Source organism: Enhydra lutris, unplaced genomic scaffold (genome assembly GCF_002288905.1).
Source record: "Enhydra lutris kenyoni isolate GAN:26980312 unplaced genomic scaffold, ASM228890v2 scaffoldscaffold17, whole genome shotgun sequence".
In the NCBI taxonomy this organism is placed as follows: domain Eukaryota; kingdom Metazoa; phylum Chordata; class Mammalia; order Carnivora; family Mustelidae; genus Enhydra; species Enhydra lutris.
The window spans coordinates 14,198,852-14,220,828 of record NW_019154101.1 but is presented as its reverse complement, the minus strand read 5'-3'; the positions used below and the strand labels follow the sequence as shown (position 1 = coordinate 14,220,828).

The following is a 21,977-nucleotide window of genomic DNA, read 5'->3' as shown; positions in this document are numbered from 1 at the left end:
CTCAGATCTGGGAAGATCTAGAAGTCCTATTCTCCTTGGGGTAACTGAGGGCCATGCCACAAGAATGAGCTGGTAGGCTCTAGACACACTATTAACATGGTTTAGAAGCAGAAATTTGGGAGGGAGCTAGAGTTGGGGGAATGTTCACTCTAATGCATTCTCTTCCATGGTACAGCCATGGCCTCTATTGCCATGATTCAAGGAACTTTAGACAACAAATTTAAGGGAATAGTTCTTCCCCTTTATTTTTCTCTGGTACTTCAGACCTCACTTTATATCTTTTGTGTTAACTACATTGGGAGTAAATATTGAGATCAGAAATAAGCATAAGTAATACAGGTAATATAATAGCTTAACAGTTAAGTGTGTCAGGTGTTCTATGTGCCATACACTTATTAACTCCTTTGATCCTCAACAGTTCTATTAGATACCATTATCATTCCATCTTACAGATAAGAAAATAGAGGCAGAGAGGTTAAGAAACTTGCCCAAAGTCAGATGGGTAGTAAGTAGTAGCACTGGGATGTGATCCAGGCCTCTGACCCCAGAGCCTGTGCTCTTTACCACTAGGATATGTTTCCTGTTAGCACATCAGTCACTGAATCTACCTTTATTCAGCACAGCTGGCACAGAAGTCTCCCAGGTCAGTTTGCCTACTCCTAAACCTGCTTGTTGGGGCTATTCCTTCTTTCTTTGTGTGTGTAATTCTGGTCAGAATTTACCTACCTGCTGTAATGTCTTATTTGCTTAGATCCCAAACCTTCTTCCTCTTTTTCCTTTGGGCTTTCATCCTTAGGAAAGAGAGGGATTCCCTTTGGTGGTTAAGGAACTGCCTTCTAGGATTTACTAATTCTTTTTTCTGATTCTCATTTTACTAAAAGATTCTCTTTCTTCACATTTCTGCCATCCCAAGTCATGTCACCCTACATTGTCATTGGATCAATTCTGATTCATTACAATAAGGAGCTTTTGTGCATAAGGCCATAAATTCTGGACAAAGCCCTCTTCCTTTCCCTAATGCTTTGGCAGAAAAGCTTCTGGACCTGGAATAATCAGCTAAATATTTACACAATTATTTTCCTCCTCAAATAGAGCTGCCTCTGAAACATGAGCACAAACATGGAAGCCCTGAAACACACAAATTAGTTGCCGGCATGTGGAGAGAGAACCATCACAGTAGCGGGTTCCACATAAGTGAAGACAAGCTTAGGACAGGCTTGTGAGGATGGTATAGGTTCCAAGAGCCCCTGCTGGTTAATTAGGCCAGTGATCAAATGAAATACCTGCTTTATTTATATGTGGGATAGGCAGATTATCAGATTTGGTGTTTTGACATTTCTAAAAACAAACTCAAACAGTGATATTTTCTTACTTAAAGCACATGATCAGGTGCCTGGGTGGCTCAGTGGGTTAAGCCTCTACCTTCGGCTCAGGTCATGATCTCAGGGTCCTGGGATCGAGCCCCACATCGGGCTCTCTGCACAGCAGGGAGTCTGCTTCCCCCTCTCTCTCTGCCTGCCTCTCTGCCTACTTGTGATCTCTCTCTCTGTTACATGAAGAAATAAAAAATCTTTTTAAAAAAAGCATATGATCAGGGGCACTTGGGTGGCTCAGTTGTTGAGCATCGGCCTTTGGCTCAGGTCATGATCCCGTGGTCCTAGGGTCCTGGGATCCTGATATGGGGCCCTGCATCCACCTCCCTGCTCAGCGGGGAGCCAGCTTCTCCCTCTACCTCTGCCTTCTGCTCCCCCTACTTGTGACTGCTCCCCCACCATCAAGAAGATAAATTTAAAAATCTTAAAAATAAAGCACATGATCAGGAGCATCTGGGTGGCGCAGTTGGTTAAGCCTGTGACTCTTGGTTTCGGCTCAGGTCATAATCTCACGGCCCTGAGATTAAGCCCCAAATTGGGCTCCATGCTCAGTGTAGAGTCTGCTTGAGATTCTCTGTCTCTCCGTGTACCCCTCCTGCTCATGCTCTCTCTCTAAAATAAAAAAAATCTTAAACGACACATGATCAGAAGAATCTGAGACTTCCCTCTTGGATTGCTAGAATTATAGTTTATATGATCTTTTTAATACTGTGATACCCTGGTAACTTATTCTAGGTAAAGAGACTTTACCAAATTGTTCAGAGCAAATGCTGAATTGACTCACAGGGTAGATTATTTTACTTCTTTCTTAGACCTCTGGAGAAGCTCCATGAGCTCCAAGTACCTCTTGTATTTAAAGATTACTGGCTCCTGCAATCCGACTTATTGAGATTGAGCACCTTCATTTTATTTAGGCAGTGGAGTAAAGTGCAATGGTATTTTAAAGGGATAATGTTGGCTTAATGAGGGAATAAAGGAGATTCCTTTCTGTCCCTGTAAAGTATGATAAATTTATGGAAACTTAAGCAGGCATAAAAATAAAAAGCAAGGAATAAAAAAGCAGACTTCCTATTGTGGCATTAATAAGAGAAGGAATTTTAGGACCAAAACAGTTATTTACTCCTGTAGGATTTGGAAGTGGTTCTCTTGATATTAGATGGCAGAGTATATTTCTAGGAAGTTAGGATAAGAAGGGAAATTTCAGATAGGATTTCTTGAAAACTGTTCATAACATCTGACCTTTCTGCCTTTCCTAGGAAGGAATGAAATATTGGCCAGCTTGTGCCCTCAAATTTTTGGGATGTACTTAGTAAAGCTTGCTGTGGCCCTGGTGCTGGCTGGTGGGATTCAAAGGACTGATGCTACAGGAACACGGGTCAGAGGTTAGTACCTATTAAAACTTTTTGAGAAATGTTAATACATACAAGGTAAGAAGTTAGAATTTTCCTTTCCTGGATAAAAATGACTTTTTGAGCTTTATTTTCTAATCATAATCTTTTTTTTTTTTTTTAAAGAATTTATTTATTTATTTGACAGAGCAATCACAAGTAGGCAGAGAGGTAGGCAGAGAGAGAGGAGGAAGCAGGCTCCCTGCCGAGCAGAGAGCCCGGCGTGGGGCTTGATCCCAGGACCCTGGGATCATGACCCGAGCCGAAGGCAGAGGCTTTAACCCACTGAGCCACCCAGGCGCCCCACTAACCATAATCTTTTAAAGCTGACAGTTGCCCAATACTTAGTCCAGCATCTATATACCAAAAGGTAATTTCTAGAATTCCAAAGACTTAAAGAAATTTTAAGTGTTTTGAGGAACATCTATTTTTGCCCCAGTCTGTAAAGGTGCCACAAAATAAAATCTTTACATTTTGATTACTATCTTTTCCGTTGGATCCCCAGTCTGTCTTCAAGAGGAAAAGATTAGATAGTGCTTTTTAAGGTCTCCAAGTCAGTGTCTCTCCATCTGTGACTGTCAGTGTGTTTCTCTCAGACTGTTGCTCTCAGTCATCTGCCTGCTGATTCCCCTTCTGCTGGTAGGTTGCAGAAGTGCCATCTGCCATGAGGTGCTGCTGTAGGTCATACGTTCAAGCAAAGATTACTCTAAGTGTATAATTATGTTCAAATGGCAGAAAGCTCTTTTGCAGCTAACACATTTAACTGACCTGAATCTGGCATAAAGTAGGTTTATTATGGCCCTTACATAGGCCACCTGAGGGTCATAATAACCAAAGACTAAAAGGACAGTATTATAAACAAGGCTGTTAGTAAGATTTCTAAAACCATATGGTACAATATGGAATAGAAAGTATAAAAAGTTTATGTGTATTGTATGTTTTGATCACATTCTGGCACTCTGCTAAATGTTGAGCATAAGGAGTTTCCTATTAATGTATTTAGGAAATACTTGAGTATAACTGAATAAATTGATCAGTGAGATAATACATACCAAAAGATACTTAGATGTTCATTTGTTACATTTGAAAATAAGTACTTTAAGGTAGATTATTTCATTAAATTACTATAATTTACATAAAATGAAAAGGTCTTCATTTAACTGTTATAATCATAAGCGACTTGATACTTATAAAGCACTTATAAAGTCCTGAACACTTAAAAATACTTAAATAAAAATGGAATAAAATATTTGTATGGCTTGTTTGGAAAGATTTAGCCAAGTAGTTTGGTATTTAAAAATAGATTAAAGGGGCGCCTGGGTGGCTCAGTGGGTTAAACCGCTGCCTTCGGCTCAGGTCAAGATCTCGGGGTCCTGGGATCGAGTCCCACATCGGGTTCTTTGCTCAACGGGGAGCCTGCTTCCCTCTCTCTCTCTCTGCCTGCCTCTCTGCCTACTTATGATCTCTGCCTGTCAAATAAATAAATAAAATCTTTAAAAAAAAAAATAGATTAAGGGGTACCTGAGTGGCTCAGTTGGTTAAGTGTCTGCCTTCGGCTCAGGTCATGATCCTGGGGTCCTTGGATTGAATCCCACAACAGGTTCCCTGCTCAGCGTGGAGCCTGCTTCTCCCTCTCTGATTGCCCCTCCCCCTGCTTGTATTCTCTCGTTAATAAATAAAATCTTTAAAATAAAAAATAAAATCAGAAACTCTATAAGGCAAAAATTTTTAAAATGTTAGGCATATGCCTGAACATCTGGAAATAGCACAAAGTCTATTAGATTATAAATATCATATTCAGAAATCACTTAAAATTATTATCTATGATGATAGTTAACTTTTCTAAAGATAACTGGTTAAGTCTGTCCTTAAATGACCTTAAGTAAATAGCAGAAGCATAAAATGTAAATTGTGTTGGCATCCCAAGTAGACCGTTTTCTTCTTGATTAATTACACTTAATTCATGGGTCTTTTCATAGAAATTTGAAAGTTTACTAACTTTTTTCTAGGCGAATCTCATCTTTTATTGGTTGGGGATCCTGGCACAGGGAAATCTCAATTCCTCAAGTATGCAGCGAAGATTACACCACGCTCTGTGCTCACCACAGGAATTGGATCTACTAGTGCAGGTATTTTACATGACAATTTCAGTTAATTTAACTTTACTACATACAGTAACACAATGTTTTTCTGATGAAAAAGTACCTAACATAGGATAAATTTCAAGCTAATTTTTGAGTTACTGCCAAAAATCAAAGAAAATATGTAGCACCTACTTTTGTAGCTCTAAGAAAATATTTTAAAAGCTCCACTTTCACTTAATTTTCCTAAAACTTACCCCATATATTTTTTTGCATCTTAGTTTTGAAAGATCCTATTTAATGTGGAAAAAGCATGCACCATCTGGCATTTTTATGAGGACCTAGTAAACAAAACATTGAGATAAATGGGAAAAAAAAAATCTCCCTTTATCAAAGTAGATCGATGGCATAGAGCTTGAGGCATTTTTGTGCTTGTAGATCTCACGGGCAACAGTAGCTCCTACTGAAAATTCAGTAGAAAATTTGTCTTAATACGTGGAAAGCACACTTTCACTGCATTGTGGAGCTTCATTCATATATTGCAATGATTCTTCAAGTACATTTAAAAGCCTTTGCAGATCGAATGTCAGGATGTGATTATAAAGTAACTTTAGGAAAATTTTTAGAAAGCCTGTCTTGATGGGATTTTGTATTTTACACTGTTGTGTTTGGGGAAATATTTCTCTTGTACTTCTGTCTATAATAGGCCTTTGGTTTCACACATTTTACAAATATCCTTTGCTACTTATTAAGGGAAGCCTGTGCTGAAATTTCTTATGAGGAACTTATACTATAAAACTTCTCATAAAGCAGCAAATGCTGCATTAATGGTCCCACATGAGGAAAGCCCCATTCTAAGGGGCTCTTAGATTTTGAAATATAACTGAATAGTACATTAAGCATTGATGAGAAGGGATTTGTGAATGGAGAGGCATAGACAAGGTTCAGCATACTGGAAGGATAGTAAGCAAGAATATATAAAGAACACTTTATGTGCATTTAAAAATTCTTATGACCCAGGGCTCTAGAGTTCTTTATAAAATGATGCCGGTAACAAACAAAAGTGTTTGCCAAGTAATTATGTGGAATGTTTCGTAAGTTAACTATATGGAGGGCCAAGAAATGCATCCAGGCTATCTGGTGGGCTACCAGTAACTTCAGAATATTTGGACAGTTTTCAAGTGAATGGTTGCTGATTCACTGTACTAGCACTTTTCCCTTTTTTTTTAAGCATCAAGATCATAATCCAAAAGACAGGTATGGGGAATATAAATTTTAGAATGAAAGAAAAGTTATTGCTAAGTCTCATCTATTCAAAAGGCCAGACTGGCCTTTCTTTAAACTGCATATCACAGTCCCTTAGAGTCATAAATGCCAGTTCAGGGAGTCAAAACCAGCACTTTAAAAATGAAATACAATAAAAGATACCAGAATATACTGCACACAATAAAGATGCACTATATGGGTGCATTTTCATGAAAATTAACATATAAATACTTGTGTTTCAGAGTCATATACTTTTTTATATGTATCAGGGATTTCAAAAATTGCTTCCATAGACTTTCTTGGTAAAATTAGAAATCCCAAATCTTAAAACCAAACAATAAGACCGCATGGAAGCCTAAGGTTATAGAAGGTTATAAATGAACAAATGCATGCATGCTCCTCAGATTTCTAGCTCAACTGATATCCTTATTCCCTCCAGCCTACTTGCTTCTGTCTTCTGTGGTGTAAGTAATTGGTTCATGTTTATCTTTTCATGAAAGAACTATTTACTATGATCAAAAAGGAAAAAAACTATTCCAAACATTTTAACTATACTTCATATAGTGTCTCTAAATGAAGCTAAATGGGGGGAAAATAAAACCCCTGTGCTATAGTTTGAGTTCTAAATCTTATAGAATCATAAAAATTCTGAAAGAAGACTTAAAATGTAAGTCTTAACCTTTTGTGAAAATTAGCTGTCCATTTACAAATTGATGTAAAAACCTAACTCTTGGTATTAATACGAGTCAGTCACTATAATTAGTCGGAATAAAAACTCAGCAGTAAATTGCTTTATTTGGTAATTTGGCTTATATATCCTTTATTTCTAACAAGCCCATATCTTGTTATATTAATCACTGAGCTCTTTGTTGGAAATTTTACTTTTATTTTCATTTTAATATTTTAACATTTTCCTTTAATTGCAAATAAACAAAAATGAAATTTTCTTCATATAGTTTTAACAGTTGGATGTATTTTATTTTTAAAATCTATGAACTAGTTAGTGGACAGTATTTTGATAATCTGGTATATTAAATTTCAAAGTTTAACATTTAGCAAAATTTTCCTTCACAAATTCTTTTTTTAGAATGACAGGAAATATATACAACTTAAATTCCACATTCAGACAAATGCCCTTTTCCCTTCCTCAAAATAAAAGCTTTAAAAAGTGCAGTATAAAAGTTTTAGATATAAAGGCACTGCATAACTGTATCATATGGCTAATGTCTTGCTTAGCAGCAAGAGTACTGAGAATATTCTACATTTAAATTTAATGAAGCACAGGAAACTTTGAGGAAGGACCTAGCTCTCATCAAAGAAAAAGAACCTTTTGGCCCACTTAGTTAATGGATTCCTTTCCAAGATTACTTTTTAAAAACGTATCTGGAAAGGCTATCTAAAATACATCAACCACAAATATGCCTAATCTTATTCTGCATGAGTGTCAAGGGATATGGAGAAGAGTACCACATGTGTGAAAATATATATTTTTCCAAAATAGTGACTCATCTATTATGATAAAGCTAAATACACCTTCCCAAATCCACTTTTTTTTTTTTAAATAAACACTGTCAACAACAGATGATCTAACAAGTCAGTTTTGAAGGGTTAAGTTCATTGTATTTTTATAAATCTCATGAATAGATCTAAGTCATTATAATATCCTATTCTTAAACTTAGCGCTCTTGACATGCTGAATTCACTGGGTAGAAATGATGGATGATTCAAGGAGTATTTGGATGTCCTAAATGGTTATAAAACAAAGGACTTTAAGAACAATTAACCACATTTGTTATCATCTTAGAAACCAAACTGAATGCTATCTAACATTCTGTGTAATAGTTGCCATAAGAGGCTTCAAGGTGGCCTAGAAAATCAGGTCCTAAAGTTCATGGTAGCATATAGTTGACTTCAAATCCCTTCTTTAAGGACATTGACAAAAAAGAATAGAAATTTGCCCCTCACATTAAACCAAACTATTTATCACAGAAACATTTTAGTTGAAGTCGGAAGTTTGTTCTTCTGAAGGCCAGTAAAATAGTGGTCCAAAGATTATTGTCCAAAAGGCTAAGACAGCTTTACAACCTGGTCTAATGGTTTATATTTTTCTTTATAAGTGCTTTAATTACATATAGCAGAGAAGAAAATAATATATATGTTTTAATCAGATTAGTTTCAGAACAAATAAAATAACACATTAGAGAAAAAAATTACTTAAAAATAGTTGTATTTATATTCCACAATTTGCTCAAATACTGGTTTTCTTATAAACTTTCTACAGGATGTTTTTAAACAAATTCTTCACATTGTGTCTCGACTATGTACTTACGGAATTTCAAATAGTTCTGTGTGTTTTTATAGCTTAATTTGTACTAAAGGGATGGCAGGTGGTCACATGCAGTCCATATGGGATTCTAACATGACATTTAGTGAGTTTTCTGATGTGGACCATCCCTTTGATGCTGAAGGTAATGCATCTGTTGAAAGAAGTGATTGTAGATTTGGATTACTGCTCTCTGCATCTTCCAGTTTTTCTGTGTTATCTTCCCAATTAATGTGGAATCTTGTAACTCTGGGATTAGATGCCAAAATGTTCCTTTGAAGCTAAAGGAAGAAGGACATATATAAACAGACAACATTAAGAAAGTTAAATATACATGAATAGGAGCTTAATCAAATGGTTCTTTATATCAGTACTGCCAAAGGGCTAAAATTTATACAAAGGCATAAAATTTAGTAAAGCACCTTAAATGTAACTAATACACAAGGACTAGGGCTACAGCAAAAAAAATATTTTAGACTAATGGAGAGGATATGAAGGATCTGAGGGAATTCATCCAGATCTCTTACTAAACAACAAAATATCTAACCCTTCTATACTTGTTTCCTAAAAGGGAGACAGTCTCTTCTTTCTTGAGGGTGGATTCTCCACAGGATGCTTTATCTAATTAGTATGCTTTTTGGGTTGATATGGTGTCTCTTCAGTAATATTTCCAAAGAAAATAAAAATTTCCCCAAATATCAACTCTCATTATAAGTGGTTTCATACCTTTTAATTATTATGGTTCATTCTCAGAAATAGTATTCTAGTTTTTTGCTATACAAGGTGCCTTATAGTTAACTAATACATTGAGTCACTGGAAGGTCCCATACCAGGATTAAATATTCCAGCCTCATTATCAGAAAGAACATTCCATTCTACATCCATGTAATTTTTCTTGCATGCTCAGGCAGATGGAGTGTTGTGTTCAATCTCACATGAGTCACCAGTTACTAAACTGTCAGGTCCCAATGAAAAAAATCATAAAATAGGAAGTATTTCTGAGAATCTGTAATTCTGAAGCACAGGTTTCAGCTTCTTGCTCAGAAGCTATTTTCCAAAACCAGAGATACTTAAGACCTTTGGTTTCATCTCTAATATATATGATGTACGGGAAATGCCGTAGAGAAAGTTGTAAACTACTATCTCTTAGAGGAGGCACTTTCAACTTTCTAAACCATAAGAGACTCTGAAAGTGCCTGACCAACATAAATTACTAATGATTCATCAGGAGGTAGGGTCTGAGGTCAAGTATGGAAATGGAATGGTTAGTGTGCCCATTTGGCACAAGGACTTCAAATTTATTTTGTCTCCAAGCTATTTTCATAATATACTATGAAATGGCATCTACTTTTAAAAAAAGTATAGTAAAAGTAATGAAAAAGAAATAGTCATTACCTTAGAAAAGTCTGGTTTTACTGGTGGATTTTCCCTTAGTTCTGTCTCAGTATATTCATTATTTACATAATAGCCAACTCTAATAAATTCTTGACCTCGATAGGTGCATGTAATTAGCACAACTGTTACACCTACTGCATCTGCATCTGGAATGAGTCCTGGATTAGGTGCATCAGCCTACAATAATTTAAAAAGAAAAGAAACACATCACAAAAGGCTGTTAACTGCAAGCAAGACGCATTCTGGTTCCCTTCAGCACCGTCAGTTAAGGGCAAAACAACAAAAACTTGGAAATCATACTGGGAAGGCAAATGCTCATTTTTGAGATTGACTTATAGTCAGAAAATCTAGTTCGAATATTTCTCCACAATATAGCTAATTACTCTGGGCACCTGAAAACTTCACTACTTTTATAGGAAGATAAATCTAGTCAGACTGTATGGTAGTTCATATGGGATTATACAATATTCAATTATAAAACCTTTTATAAAATATAGCAAACAATTAAGCCAATAGTCTAGTTGATTCTAGTCATAATTTCCAGTCATAATTTTTAAACCTAAATTAGTAAATATTCAATGATCTCCACACAGCCTGCTGGCAACAAATGTTTATTATACTGGTTTCTCTCTTATACTCAGGACATATATTCTCACACCCACTCTCCCACCCTTGCACAAATATTCTAATAGTAAATTAACATAAGACTGAAAATGGGATAGAAGTGGCTCTATAGCAAATTTTCAAAAATATTAATCATCTATTGTGAATGACTTTGATAGCCACTAAAATATAGTGTACTTTTAAACCACACATACTACGGAAATACAACCAAGGTAAAGATTGGTTTAAGAAGATATACTTAATGATGTTTTGAATCAAGCTGCTGAATCTTGAGGAATGCAGAAGGTGAAGCAAGTGAGCTAGAGAAGGCAAACAGCATGGGCAAAGGCTAGGGTTCCACGCATGGCAGTGTGAGAGGCACTAAGGAGACTGGTGAGGAGGCCTAGGCTGATGCGCAGTGACAGTGAGGCATGGGATTGTGACCTGAGGCAGCCATTCTGAGTGCTAAAGGGATGGAGCTCATCCCAGCAGATCAGCTGACTCTTGCCAGGACACTAAAGAACATCCCTGTGCCTGGGTGAACACTTCAGCCAGTGCTATAGCTTAGCAACACCCCCGGCTGACATTCTCTATCAAGCCATATCATTAAAGATAATAATTATTGTGTACCTACCACATGCAGATGACACAAAAAGGCACACAATATCTATCTAGGCTAAAACATTGACCTAGGCTAAAAATTTCAGTACCCTCTCTTCCCTACCTCCCCTATCCAGCCTGTTGCAACATTTCTCATTTCTGAAGACTCAGTTCATGTCTTCATGTCTTATCTGGAATACTGGAATAACTTTCTAACTAGAATCCTCCAGCTCACCTGCTGTTTGTACTACTGCCAACACTAGCTAGGCAAAGATCCATTCCTATTCCTTTACCTGTTTTAAAAACTCCAGACGATTACTCCCATTTCAGAGATAAAAATCTGTTCTTTAACTTCATTTATAAGGCCCTTTACAATTTGTCTTCAACATTCACACTCCATTTAATTCTACACCTCTTACTCTTGTTCTAGGATTAGACAGAGTTCTTTAAAATGTAGTGGTAATCTTTCATGCCTCTGTGCCTTGCATATACTGTTCTTTTGGCCTGTAAGTTTCTTCCCTAACATCCTACAAAATTCATCTTTCTAAATTTGTATGAAATATATCCTTAGTGAAGCCCATTGGCCCCATGCCCAGTGTGGAGCCCAACACAGGGCTTGAACTCAAAACCTTGAAAGCAAGACCTGAGCTGAGATCAAGAGTCGGACACTTAACCAACCAAACCACCCAGGTGACCCCAGTAAACCCCTTTCTGATTCAGAAGGTAGAATTAATAATACTGTTTTTGCACTTAAAATTACTTGACACACATCTACTAATGTATGTCCAATAACCTAAATAGATATGTTTACCCTTCAGTCTTTGCCTGGACTGAGCAGAAGTTCTATCCAGTTCATCTTTATAATCTCATGTCTGGCATAGCTCTGGGCACTCAGTATATACTTAGTATTTTGAAATTTATTCTAACTCAATTCCTGACATGAAGTAATCTGACTCATTGGAGAGAGATTGGCAGGGGGACTAAGGGCCTGTCCTGAGAATATACTGTTTGTCTTAAAGATCCTGTGTGCCCTCTTTCCCCCAGAGGGGTCTAGTTACTTCCAGGTTACCCAAAGAGATTCTAATGTCCTGGAAATGAGTGGCGAATGGGAAAAAGAAGCAATTCAGTACTACTATGGAAACCTTCCCCTCACAGTGCTTCCCATCTCCTCAGTAGACTAGCCATGTTTGTGTTTTAAAATTTTTTTGCTAAAGGATTCAACTTCAGCAAATTCATATTCAAGTAGAAAAACCCATAGGCCTCTCAGATCACTTAGGATAAAGTGATAGGTAGAGATTTTTAACTTCAACCAGCAGTACTAGGCAAATGTCTGGACATCTTCCTGCTAGGCTTTGACACACTCAGGTGAAAGGTATGTTTATTCATGGCAGACCAGGCGAATACTATGACAGTCTGTTTAAAGTACAAGACAAAAACTGTATTTTAGTCCCTTTTCACTGATCATGGTGAATTCTGTAAATGTACAGGCTGACCATCTGATTTAAATTGCATGCTTCTTTCTCTGTCCTTTTTGGCAACATGAACACTGATATCAATGTAAAACTACTGGAAAATCACTGGAGGGAAATATTTTTGAATTAATTATTCACTCTAAGCCAAAAACTTAAGAGTGTTCTTAACAACATAAACACAGAGAAAAGTCATTTAAGGGTTTGTTTCAAAGCCAAGGGATTTATTTGCAGGTTTTATGGTAGCATAAAAAGGTGTGTCACTACCTGTCAATCCAAGTTTCTTACCACATCATGAATTATCATCAGTGATGTATGGGTTTTCCAAGCTTGTGGGTTAAAGCAAATACTGCTGCTTTTATGTAACAATTTCAAGAACTTAAGAGAATAAAAATTTAGTTCTAATAATAGAAGTAGGGCATTATTTGTCAGTGATAGCACTTAAATACTTTATTCCTCATTTAATCCTCCTAACATTCTAATGAGGTTAGGTATTATCCACATTTTATAGACAGCTATAGAGTGACTAACCGAGGCTAGGGAGCCTGTCTAAAGGCGCACGTGTTTAATAAGCAACGGAGCCAGGATCTGAAGAAGGTCTGTAACTGCAGTGGTTCCCTCTGCACATTCTCTAGTATCCACATCTTTCACCAAGGTTATGCACTCACCCAAATCGGCTTAACAGCGCTTTTAATCAGTAGATCTGAACTAATATATCTGAGCTTTATTTAACCATTTGTTTAAACATAGTAAATTATTTGTTGGCTTTTAATAAAAGGCACTAAGGCTAGGAGACCAAGATACCATATGTTTATAATTCTTGGCCCATATCTGATGGGATTAGCTGACCAACAGTATTCATTTAAATTGGTCCCATCTATGAAATGAAAAAAAAAAAAGGAGGGGGGAGGTTAGGGATAGGAAGAGTTAATTTTCTTTCTGGATGAAGTCTTTTCAGTGGGTTCTACTTCACTGATGGGGACTCTTGTAGAAATACTTGCAACAAAATGAAGTGTTTTTTTGTTTTGTTTTTCAACCTATGGCTACTCTTTGGGCTACTTACAAATATCTCCTAATAAGCATGGATAATTAGAAGTGACTGAATAGCTTTATACAACAATTTAACATGGATTAAAATTAGTAACACTTTGAATACAGAAGACAGTGTCTAAAGCCTTGGCACAGACCCAAATACTGTCAGTGATACCTGAGAACATTTGTATTAGAATTTCCCCTAACAAATGTTTATTTTATTGTAACAGTAATCCTCTATAATATGTACAGATTAGATGCTTTAGTAAACCACTAGACCTTAATTCCAATGATTCAACTTTATGCAGTAGCTCTCTATCTACTTACTAACCTAGCTCAATTACTGATTATGCTGAAAGTTGTTTTTCTTGTGATCATTACTCCTAATGGCTGAAACCATAAACTGAAGATGCATATTACTATACTAACTATGCCAGTTGTAGTATGCCTTGGATCCCTATATTGGGCTGCTGGCCAGCCCCACTGAAAGTCTAATACTACAGGACTATTCACAGGCAGAGCCCCAAATTAAACACCGCATATGCCGGGACACTGGGAGCTTTACTGAGTGCTGTGCACGGCTCTGGAGCAGACAGCACACCAACCTCTCACAGCAGATGAGAAGCAGATAAAAAGTGAATACAGCAGAAGCAGAGTGATTTAACCCACAAGGAAATGGATAAGGACCATGAGATTAGAGTTTAGAAATGTATTTGGCATATATATTTACCAAGAATAGTCTTACCTGAAATACAAACATATGCCTTCCTGCAGGAACAGGGCCCACTAAAACAGAGTCTAAAACTTGGTCGTATTCTTCACTTTCTGCAGAGCCCACATAGATAATTTTCCATTCCAAGTCTAGGGTTAAAAACCAAAACGTTATTTCATATTCAGTAATTACATTATGAGATGGCATCAAAGACCCTTTTAATGTCCACTTAAGCCATTTATTGGCTGCTAAAATTGGCTTCTCATGGCAGAAAATCCAGGAAGGCACTGAATTGCTCCTTATGAAATTCTTCTATTTCTTACCAGAAACTTTCTCAAAATGTTCTTTTGTGAAACACTAGTCCCAGGGAAGGGCTACTAGCAAACAAAACAACATGGCCCAAAACTTGGGAAATGCTACAACCTTCTGTTGAGGACTCCTAAAGCACCTTGGCAGAGTACGTGTTGTGAGACTTCTTCAGTAAAGAACACCAGTAACATTAATCCAGCATTTCCCAAGTTTGTTCAGCTATGGAATCCCCCCACCCCCTTTTTACCTATGTCATCTTTTAACAAGCTACTAATACTAAGCACGCTTTGGAAGGGCTGCCCCATATTATGTTGCACAGATCCAGATTATTAAAGAGCTCCAAAGTGGGAAATCATTATTAGCCAACTTCCCTTGTGGCTCAGAAATGAGGGGCTTCAACTCATCAACTGTGAAAGGGACCACAGTTGGGTTTTTTCCCCTCACTGCACCACTTTATATCGTAGGTGAGGAAACCAGGGATCCTTATAACCACTTGATAAGGAGTATGGGTGGTGGGAACAGACACGAGGAAGAGGAAGATACACTAAAGTGCAACCCAAGACATTTTATGCCATTGTTATATGTAATTCAGCTTTCATTGAGCACCTTTTACAGAGTGCTCTGCTACAAGAACCCAGAGATGAGTAAAGCAACTGCTCTTTCAAAGGAGCTGCCGCCTCTTTAGAAGGGGGAGGAAGACAATTGCAAATACAGATCACCTCTGAGACCTTCTGGTCCTCCTAAGGTGTTTAGCACTGTGCAGCCTGCCTCTTGGATTCACTACACCAAGGCCACGGCAGCACTCCCAGGGGGGTGTTTCTAGGTCACACACTGAGAATCTACTTAGTGCTGCCGTGGTATTGCCATTTTTGTGTGATTGTGTAGGTATTTTTGTTCCCTAAAGAGAGAAGAGAAATAGTAATAGGTACTACTTATTCATATTGTATGATAAACTGCAATTTATTGAAGCTCCTTTAGGTCTATTCTCTTACTAAGAAAGCAGTCATTTTCTGAGGACCTATGAGGTACTTCATGGCTCTGTCCTAGACCACTTATATTTCCATCTTCTAGCACATTTCCAGATGTAAGTTCCCTGCATCTGACATCTCACAAGATCATTTATTTGCTGATCAAGATTAAAAGACGAAGAAGCAATATGGATATCTAGTTAGAAGGATTAGCAAATATTTAGAAGTAGGAGCATGCTTAGCTTGCTCAAGAAAAAGCAAGGAGTAGGGGCGCCTGGGTGGCTCAGGTCATGATCTCACGGTCCTGGGATCACCCCACATTGGGCTCTCTGCTCAGCAGGAAGCCTGCTTCCCCTCTCCCTCTGCCTGCCTCCTCTCTGCCTATTTGTGATTTCTCTGCCAAATAAATAAAATCTTAAAGAAAAAGAAAAAGCAAGGAGGTCAGGGTTGGTGCAAACTGGATAAAGGGGAAAATAACTGACCATTAGATTGAGTGTGAGGGGCATGGCCAGATTATGCAAAGTTTTGAAGGCCGTCATTGAAAACTTCTTTTATAAGTAGCATGGGAAGCCATTGGGAGGGTTCTGATTGGAAGGATAACATGATCCAGCTTTCATTTTAGAAGGATCAGTGTGGATCCTGCATTCAGTATGGACTGTAAGATGGTGAGGGAAGAAACAGGTGGATATTTTTAACAACTGAGACCAAGAACTGATGGTAGCATGGACCATATGTAGCTATGGGGATGAGAAGCAGTCACGCTCTGGATAGATCTTGAAGATAAAGGCAGGAAGAGTCAGTCCCCCTTTTTGCAAGGGGTAGGGATTAAAAACAACCAGGAATTAGTTTTGGACATGTTAAGTTTGAGATATCTACTAGATAGGTATCAATGATGTAGGAAATGCAGAAGCTAAGTGGACAAACTTACGACAGGAGTGTAAAACCTACTAAACTAGCCAATTGAGGGTAGTCTGGTAATTGTCACATGCAGTTTTTGTATTTTGTTCATTTCATATGTATTTATTTGTACCAATACACATAGTCCTCTTGGCTTTGTAAATGGTATAAGGCATTTGTGGTCTGGCATAGGAACATAGTCAAGAATTATATACTTATAAAAGACCTACTATGTGCTGGGCATTGGTCTTGTCAATTTCACCCTGTTATTTAAATCTCAACAGCTTTATCATATAGATTTAATTATACTATTATGCAAACAAGCTGAGTCCCCAAGAAGCTAAGTAATTTACCCAGATTCACCAAACCGAAGAATCAGAACCCAAGTTGTTTCTGCAACTTCAAAGCCTGGGCTCCTTCCAAAACCAAAACTAGGAAATAATTCTTCCGTTTCTCGCTCTCAAATGAATAGTGGGATAAAGGAACTTAACTGGGTATGGGGGGTTGTGGAGGGAGATGGGTGCGGACAGAGGCCATGGAAAGATAATCTACCTTAAGGAGCACAGGCTGTAACTCAGTGAACACCTGTACCTTAATTTTTATGCTAATGGATCCTTGCTGTAGGTACTGACTTTAAAATGCTCAGTAATTTATTTATAAATTAGCATCAGTTGTTTTATTCTTATTCTTTTTTTTTTTTTTTTTTTAAACTCTCTTTTCATCCCCGTCCCCCGTATACAAAGGAAAAGAAGGGATAGAATCAAATACACAGGTTATCTGTTGGGGTTTATTCATTTATTTAAAAAGTTAACTAATTGTTTCACTTAATCATGGTAACCCCAATTGCAAGTATTTGCAATTATGGTTAGAAGTGAGGGAAGTCACCAAGGGAATTTTAAACTAATTACTGTACTTGGGAAGGTATGTGGTGAGTGTAAAGTATGTAATCTTTGGGAATTAGAACAAGCCTGAAGTTTAAAAAGATGAAACACCACGTTCAATTCTGGTACATTGTAAGGGTTCAGCTGACAGTAGCTTAGAATTATTGATATTGACCAACTTAATGGCTCCATTCTGTTAGAGAAACAAAGAATCAACAGTCTACAGAGGGCCCAAGATTAGCATGAAGGTCGATCAAAACTTGTACAAGCTTGGGGACCATCAGATCAAACACATCCTGGGTCTCCTATCAAGTTTAAGCATGTAAAATGGTGGCCAACCTCTGGCTTGGAGTTTAAGACAAAATTATGAAGTGAAAATTTCTCTAAAGAATATTCTGTAGTTTCATTTTAAGTATAGATTTTTTTTTTTTTTTTTTAAAGAACTGCAATATAAAAGTATGGAACTTTTAAGCTTTTGCTAAATAAACTTAATTTCCTTAATCCACATAGCCTCTAGGTGGAGTACCCAAGCATGGCACCTTTTTGAAAGATTCCTTTGCAGCTTCAGTATGACTCAGCTTAAACTCTTGAAAAATGCTAAATAACCAGTATAGGTGCCCTAGGAAGAGGTGTAAAAGTGGAAGTAAGTGTACTGTTGACACTAGTATCACAAAAACTCTGACATGATTCAGCCAAGTTCTGAATAGATGCCAGTTAAAAATGGGAACATAATTCTAAATGAATGGTGGGTTTCAACCATGCAGTGTCAAAACCCCGTAACATCCTGAATCATCTATCATCCTTGTCCAAAACTGGCTCTTAAAAAATGCATGGCCTCATTTGAGAAATACCCATAATATAGTACGTTGGAATGGACTGATCAATGGTTTCTCTTGCATTTGTCCATTTTTATATATAATTGGCAATAAAAAGGAAAACTTACTGTTGGGTATGAAAAATTGACCTGGTAGCTGAAATGATTATAGTAGTACTCTGGGAAAGTAATCAAATGGTTTCAGAGTAATAAGAAAAATCCCCTTTAATTTTATTATCAGTGGCCTAATAGAAATTAGTTGAATAAATGAACTGTCTTTTAAAATATGGAATACACATAATACATATATATGCATATATGTCTTATGTATGCATTAATACTTCTTGGAAGAGCACAGATTAAAGTGTTAATTACAGGCGATGGTGGAAGGCATTTGAGTACAGAGGACTGTTACTTTATAAATGTATGCACAACTTTTTAAAAGTTTATTCCAATAAGCAGGTATTGCTTTTATATTCTGAAAACTTTGGCACCCTACATAAAATATATTTTGCAGAGATTAAAAACTAATTTTTAAGTGAAATACTTTATATACCATGATTAGCATAATTTTAAATGCATTTTTGTTAAACATACTTATAACTTTAAATAAGCATGTCCGCTATTTAACTGTAAAATGATCACTGATGAAGTTGAATTTTTTCTCCTCAAATTTAAAAGGAAAGCACTGGATTAATAAAATCTAAGGGCAAAGATAAAAACCTTGGCAAGTTTTAGCTTTCTAAATATTACTGAACATTTAAAAAATATCTTTGGAGTCCTTAAAACGAACCTAGAAAAAATTGTAAAAATCTTTGCATTGCTCTCAGGACTTTACCTGTTATTTCCTAGACCACTTTTGTGTTTTATGCTCAGGGTGTTTGGATGTGGAGTTATTTTAATTAGATTTCAACACGTTCTTGAAGAAAAGTCTCTCAGACTACTGAGAAGCCAGTGATTAAGTCCTGGAAATTATTTCAGTGTTTTACTTATTTCTGCTCTTGGGTTAAATGTAACTTTCTAGCTTAGCAGTATTTTTCTTCCCGAGAGGGAGGAGAGGAGGTTTCCGTCGTTACGAACAGGAGTCCCCGCCAGTCTGGGCGAGCCTGAGCGCCAGCATCCCCGGGCGCCCCGAGCATCCCGGGCGCTAGCCGGGGAGTGCCGCGGGGGAGCACCCGCCGTCCCTGGGGAGCGCCGGGGCGCCGAGGGGCCGAGCCTGCGCCCGCCTCCCCCGCTGGTTGGTCCAGGGAGCCAGAAATCAGCGTGAGGACAGCCTCGCTCTCCTCCCCGGAGCGGCCAAGGCACGGCCACCCCAAAGAGTGGGGCAACTCCGGCGTAAGCTCTAAAAATGGATTTGCCTGTCCCTCGGGGGCAGGAAGGTGGGCAGGCGGGGCGCCGTGTTCGTCACCCGCGGCGCGGAGAGGAGGCGTCGTGACGCCGGGGTCGGTGGCCCAATTCTCTACTCTTGGTAAGATGGCTCCGCTGCTAACTCGCCGGCGCGACTACACACATGCCTCTCCCTTCCCAGCCTCCGTGCCGGGGCCGCGGAGGCCGTTCGCGGCGCGGGGCCAGCCCGGCGCGACCCCCGGCCGGCGCCGCGGGCGCGAGTGCGGGTCTCGCGAACCGCCCGCCCGCCAGACAAAGCTGACAACATGGCTACCTCCGCTTGAACAAGTTCCTCGCAAGTTGAGCCACGGCAGGCGCCCCGGCTGCGGCCGAACGCCGCGCGCGCCTCGGCGGCCGTCGTCCATCAACTTCAAGTTTCCCTCCGCAGAGCCGAGCCCGCCGCCCGTCCGGCGCCGAGCACCGGCCGCCCGCGCGAGGCCGGGCCCGGGAAACTTTCAACGTCTGCAGCCCGCAACTGACAGCCCGGCGGCGGGCGGGCGCCCGACTCACCTTCAGACAGGTCCTCGATGCACTCGAAGGTGATCTCGAACTGGAACGGGTTGTAGAAAGGAGAAGGGTTATCCAGCACCACTACATTGTTCACCTGAACCTTTGCCATATTTTGAAAAACACACAAACAATGGGAACGGGGGCTTGTTGCGGCACAATAAAGTCCAGCGCGCGGCCGCTCGGGAGAGCGCAGACCCCCGCCCCGGCGCCTGCCCGACGTCGTGCAGCGGCGACTTGAGAAACTTTTTTTTCCTCTTTTTATTTACACGGGAGCACTCCACAGTGTTTTGCAGCTTTCCTATTTCACTAAACTACAGCCCATTCTGCTCTGATAACTAGCAGCGTTGCCCGCGATTGGCTGCACCCGAGCTCTGACCCTCCTCCTCCAGCGAGGGCCTCGGCGGCGAGCAAGATGGGCTCCCGCTCCCGGAATGGACTCGGAAACTTTAACTGCGGCTCCACCTGCTGGTGTGGATTAGGACAAAGGCGGAGAACAAAGTGAGTGGAATACGGGCTGGGAGGCCCGCGCGGAGGCCGCCGGCGGCGGCGGCGGGGGGGAGGGGCGGCGCAGGCCCCGCCCCCGGCCCGGCGGCTCCCGCGCCTCACGTCGGGCGTGGCCGCGGCGGGGCGGGACGGGTGTCGGAGGAGGCGTGGCCGCGGCGGGGAGGCGTGCTCGCGGCCGGCGAGGCGGCGGGACGGCGGGATTGTGGGCGACGCCCGCCCCTTGGGTTTTTGCTTCGTGTGGTTTCTGCTGGGGGTGTGTTTTTTCTTTTTCCTTTTTTTCCTTTTAACGCTCTTTTTACATCAGTCCAACGGCTGTGCCGTCTCTCTACTCAATTTAGCAGCTTTGATTCGGTTGACTACACGGGGTTAGGTTCAGCTGTCTACGTACAGGGTAACATTTGGGGTAGAGAGAAGGGTTGGTTGCAGTGGAAATAAATTGTATTTTATAGACCTCATGCCAGCTCGAAAGGAGCAAAGCCATTTTGGAAACCTAATTCTTGGTCAATATCTGCGTTTGGGCACTACAGTGCCGTAAGTTAAATAGACACAAAATGAAGGGTGAAGAGAGGCTTTTTCACGCACACTTTGCTTGGAAGATCTGAATAGGTAATATTTGGGCAGCACCTGGGTCTCCCGTTCTAATCTCAAAAGCCCTAGAATAAGAAAAAGATTGCTAGAGATGTGATCAGTTACACCCCAGGTTTCTGTCGTTTGGTGAGCGTAACAGGAACATAAAAAGAGAAAATGGAAGTGTCAGGAAACCAACGGGCAAAAAATATGATAGGAAAGGGAAAGGAAGAGTAAAGACACAGCAGCATACCAGGACATGTGATTTTCAAAAAATTTATGACCTAAACCGTTAGTAAGTAACAATTCTTGGCACCACAAACAAGTTTTGAGGAGTCTGCTTGATTCATCGGCTTTCATGTGGATTCATTTAGGCTGTTTGACTACCATTGTGGGGAAAGGGAGAGGTTTTAACACAGTGGGGTTGTTGAACAATTTGTTTACCTAGTAAGAGAGTCATAAAGATTTCTTTTAATACATGCTGTTCATAAACCATTATTTTTTTTTCCTTCAGTGTTTTCGGTGAAACCAATGACCTTGGCTAATTAAATTCAGAGAAAGTATTATTTCTTAAGTATCATCTGTGCTGATATAGTGCCCAGAATTTTGAGTTGTCATTCTTTGGGCATTGTGCATACTTAAGTAGGTTGCTGTTGATGTGGCTCCTTTATCTGCTGGTCTTCTGAAAGTTTATATGGCACAGGTAATACTAGGCTTCCCCATGTTTAGGAAAACTACTTAGAGGGGGGGGTCTTATTTTATTGGCAGTGAATTAAACAGTAAGCTAGGATCTACCAGAAAAGTTTCTTCAAGGCCAATTGTTTATGTGCAATAGACTGAATCTTAGTGTGGTGATAGATGCAGATTACTGTGACTGATAAACTGTATTCTCTCTTCAC

General features: G+C 39.4%; 2 protein-coding genes across 2 annotated transcripts in view; one reads left to right on the top strand and one right to left on the bottom strand.

Annotated features, from left to right (window-relative positions):
* LOC111147567 (minichromosome maintenance 9 homologous recombination repair factor) overlaps positions 1 to 21,977 on the top strand; it is an 88,189-nt gene that overhangs the window by 15,213 nt on the left and 50,999 nt on the right. Inside the window, exons 6-7 of the mRNA XM_022503669.1 lie at positions 2,630 to 2,755; positions 4,771 to 4,890. Coding sequence (XP_022359377.1) covers positions 2,630 to 2,755; positions 4,771 to 4,890 — 246 coding nt within the window. The remainder of the gene's footprint in view (positions 1 to 2,629; positions 2,756 to 4,770; positions 4,891 to 21,977) is intronic.
* Positions 6,573 to 20,497, bottom strand: LOC111147568 (anti-silencing function 1A histone chaperone). The gene is made up of 4 exons (XM_022503671.1): positions 20,008 to 20,497; positions 14,276 to 14,391; positions 9,827 to 10,003; positions 6,573 to 8,712 (listed from the first exon to the last, which is right to left on the bottom strand). The coding sequence occupies exons 1-4, from the start codon at positions 20,114 to 20,116 to the stop codon at positions 8,500 to 8,502; spliced, it is 615 nt and encodes a 204-aa protein (XP_022359379.1). The 5' UTR covers positions 20,117 to 20,497; the 3' UTR covers positions 6,573 to 8,499.

Bases quoted from the DNA above. Each gene is read 5' to 3' on its own strand.
- LOC111147568 (XM_022503671.1), bottom strand. From the start codon at position 20,116: ATGGCAAAGGTTCAGGTGAACAATGTAGTGGTGCTGGATAACCCTTCT. The intron at 14,392-20,007 runs GTGAGTCGGGCG...TTTTAACCCTAG, and splicing joins CATCGAGGACCTGTCTGAAG to ACTTGGAATGGAAAATTATC. The intron at 10,004-14,275 runs GTAAGACTATTC...AAATTATTGTAG, and splicing joins GGCATATGTTTGTATTTCAG to GCTGATGCACCTAATCCAGG.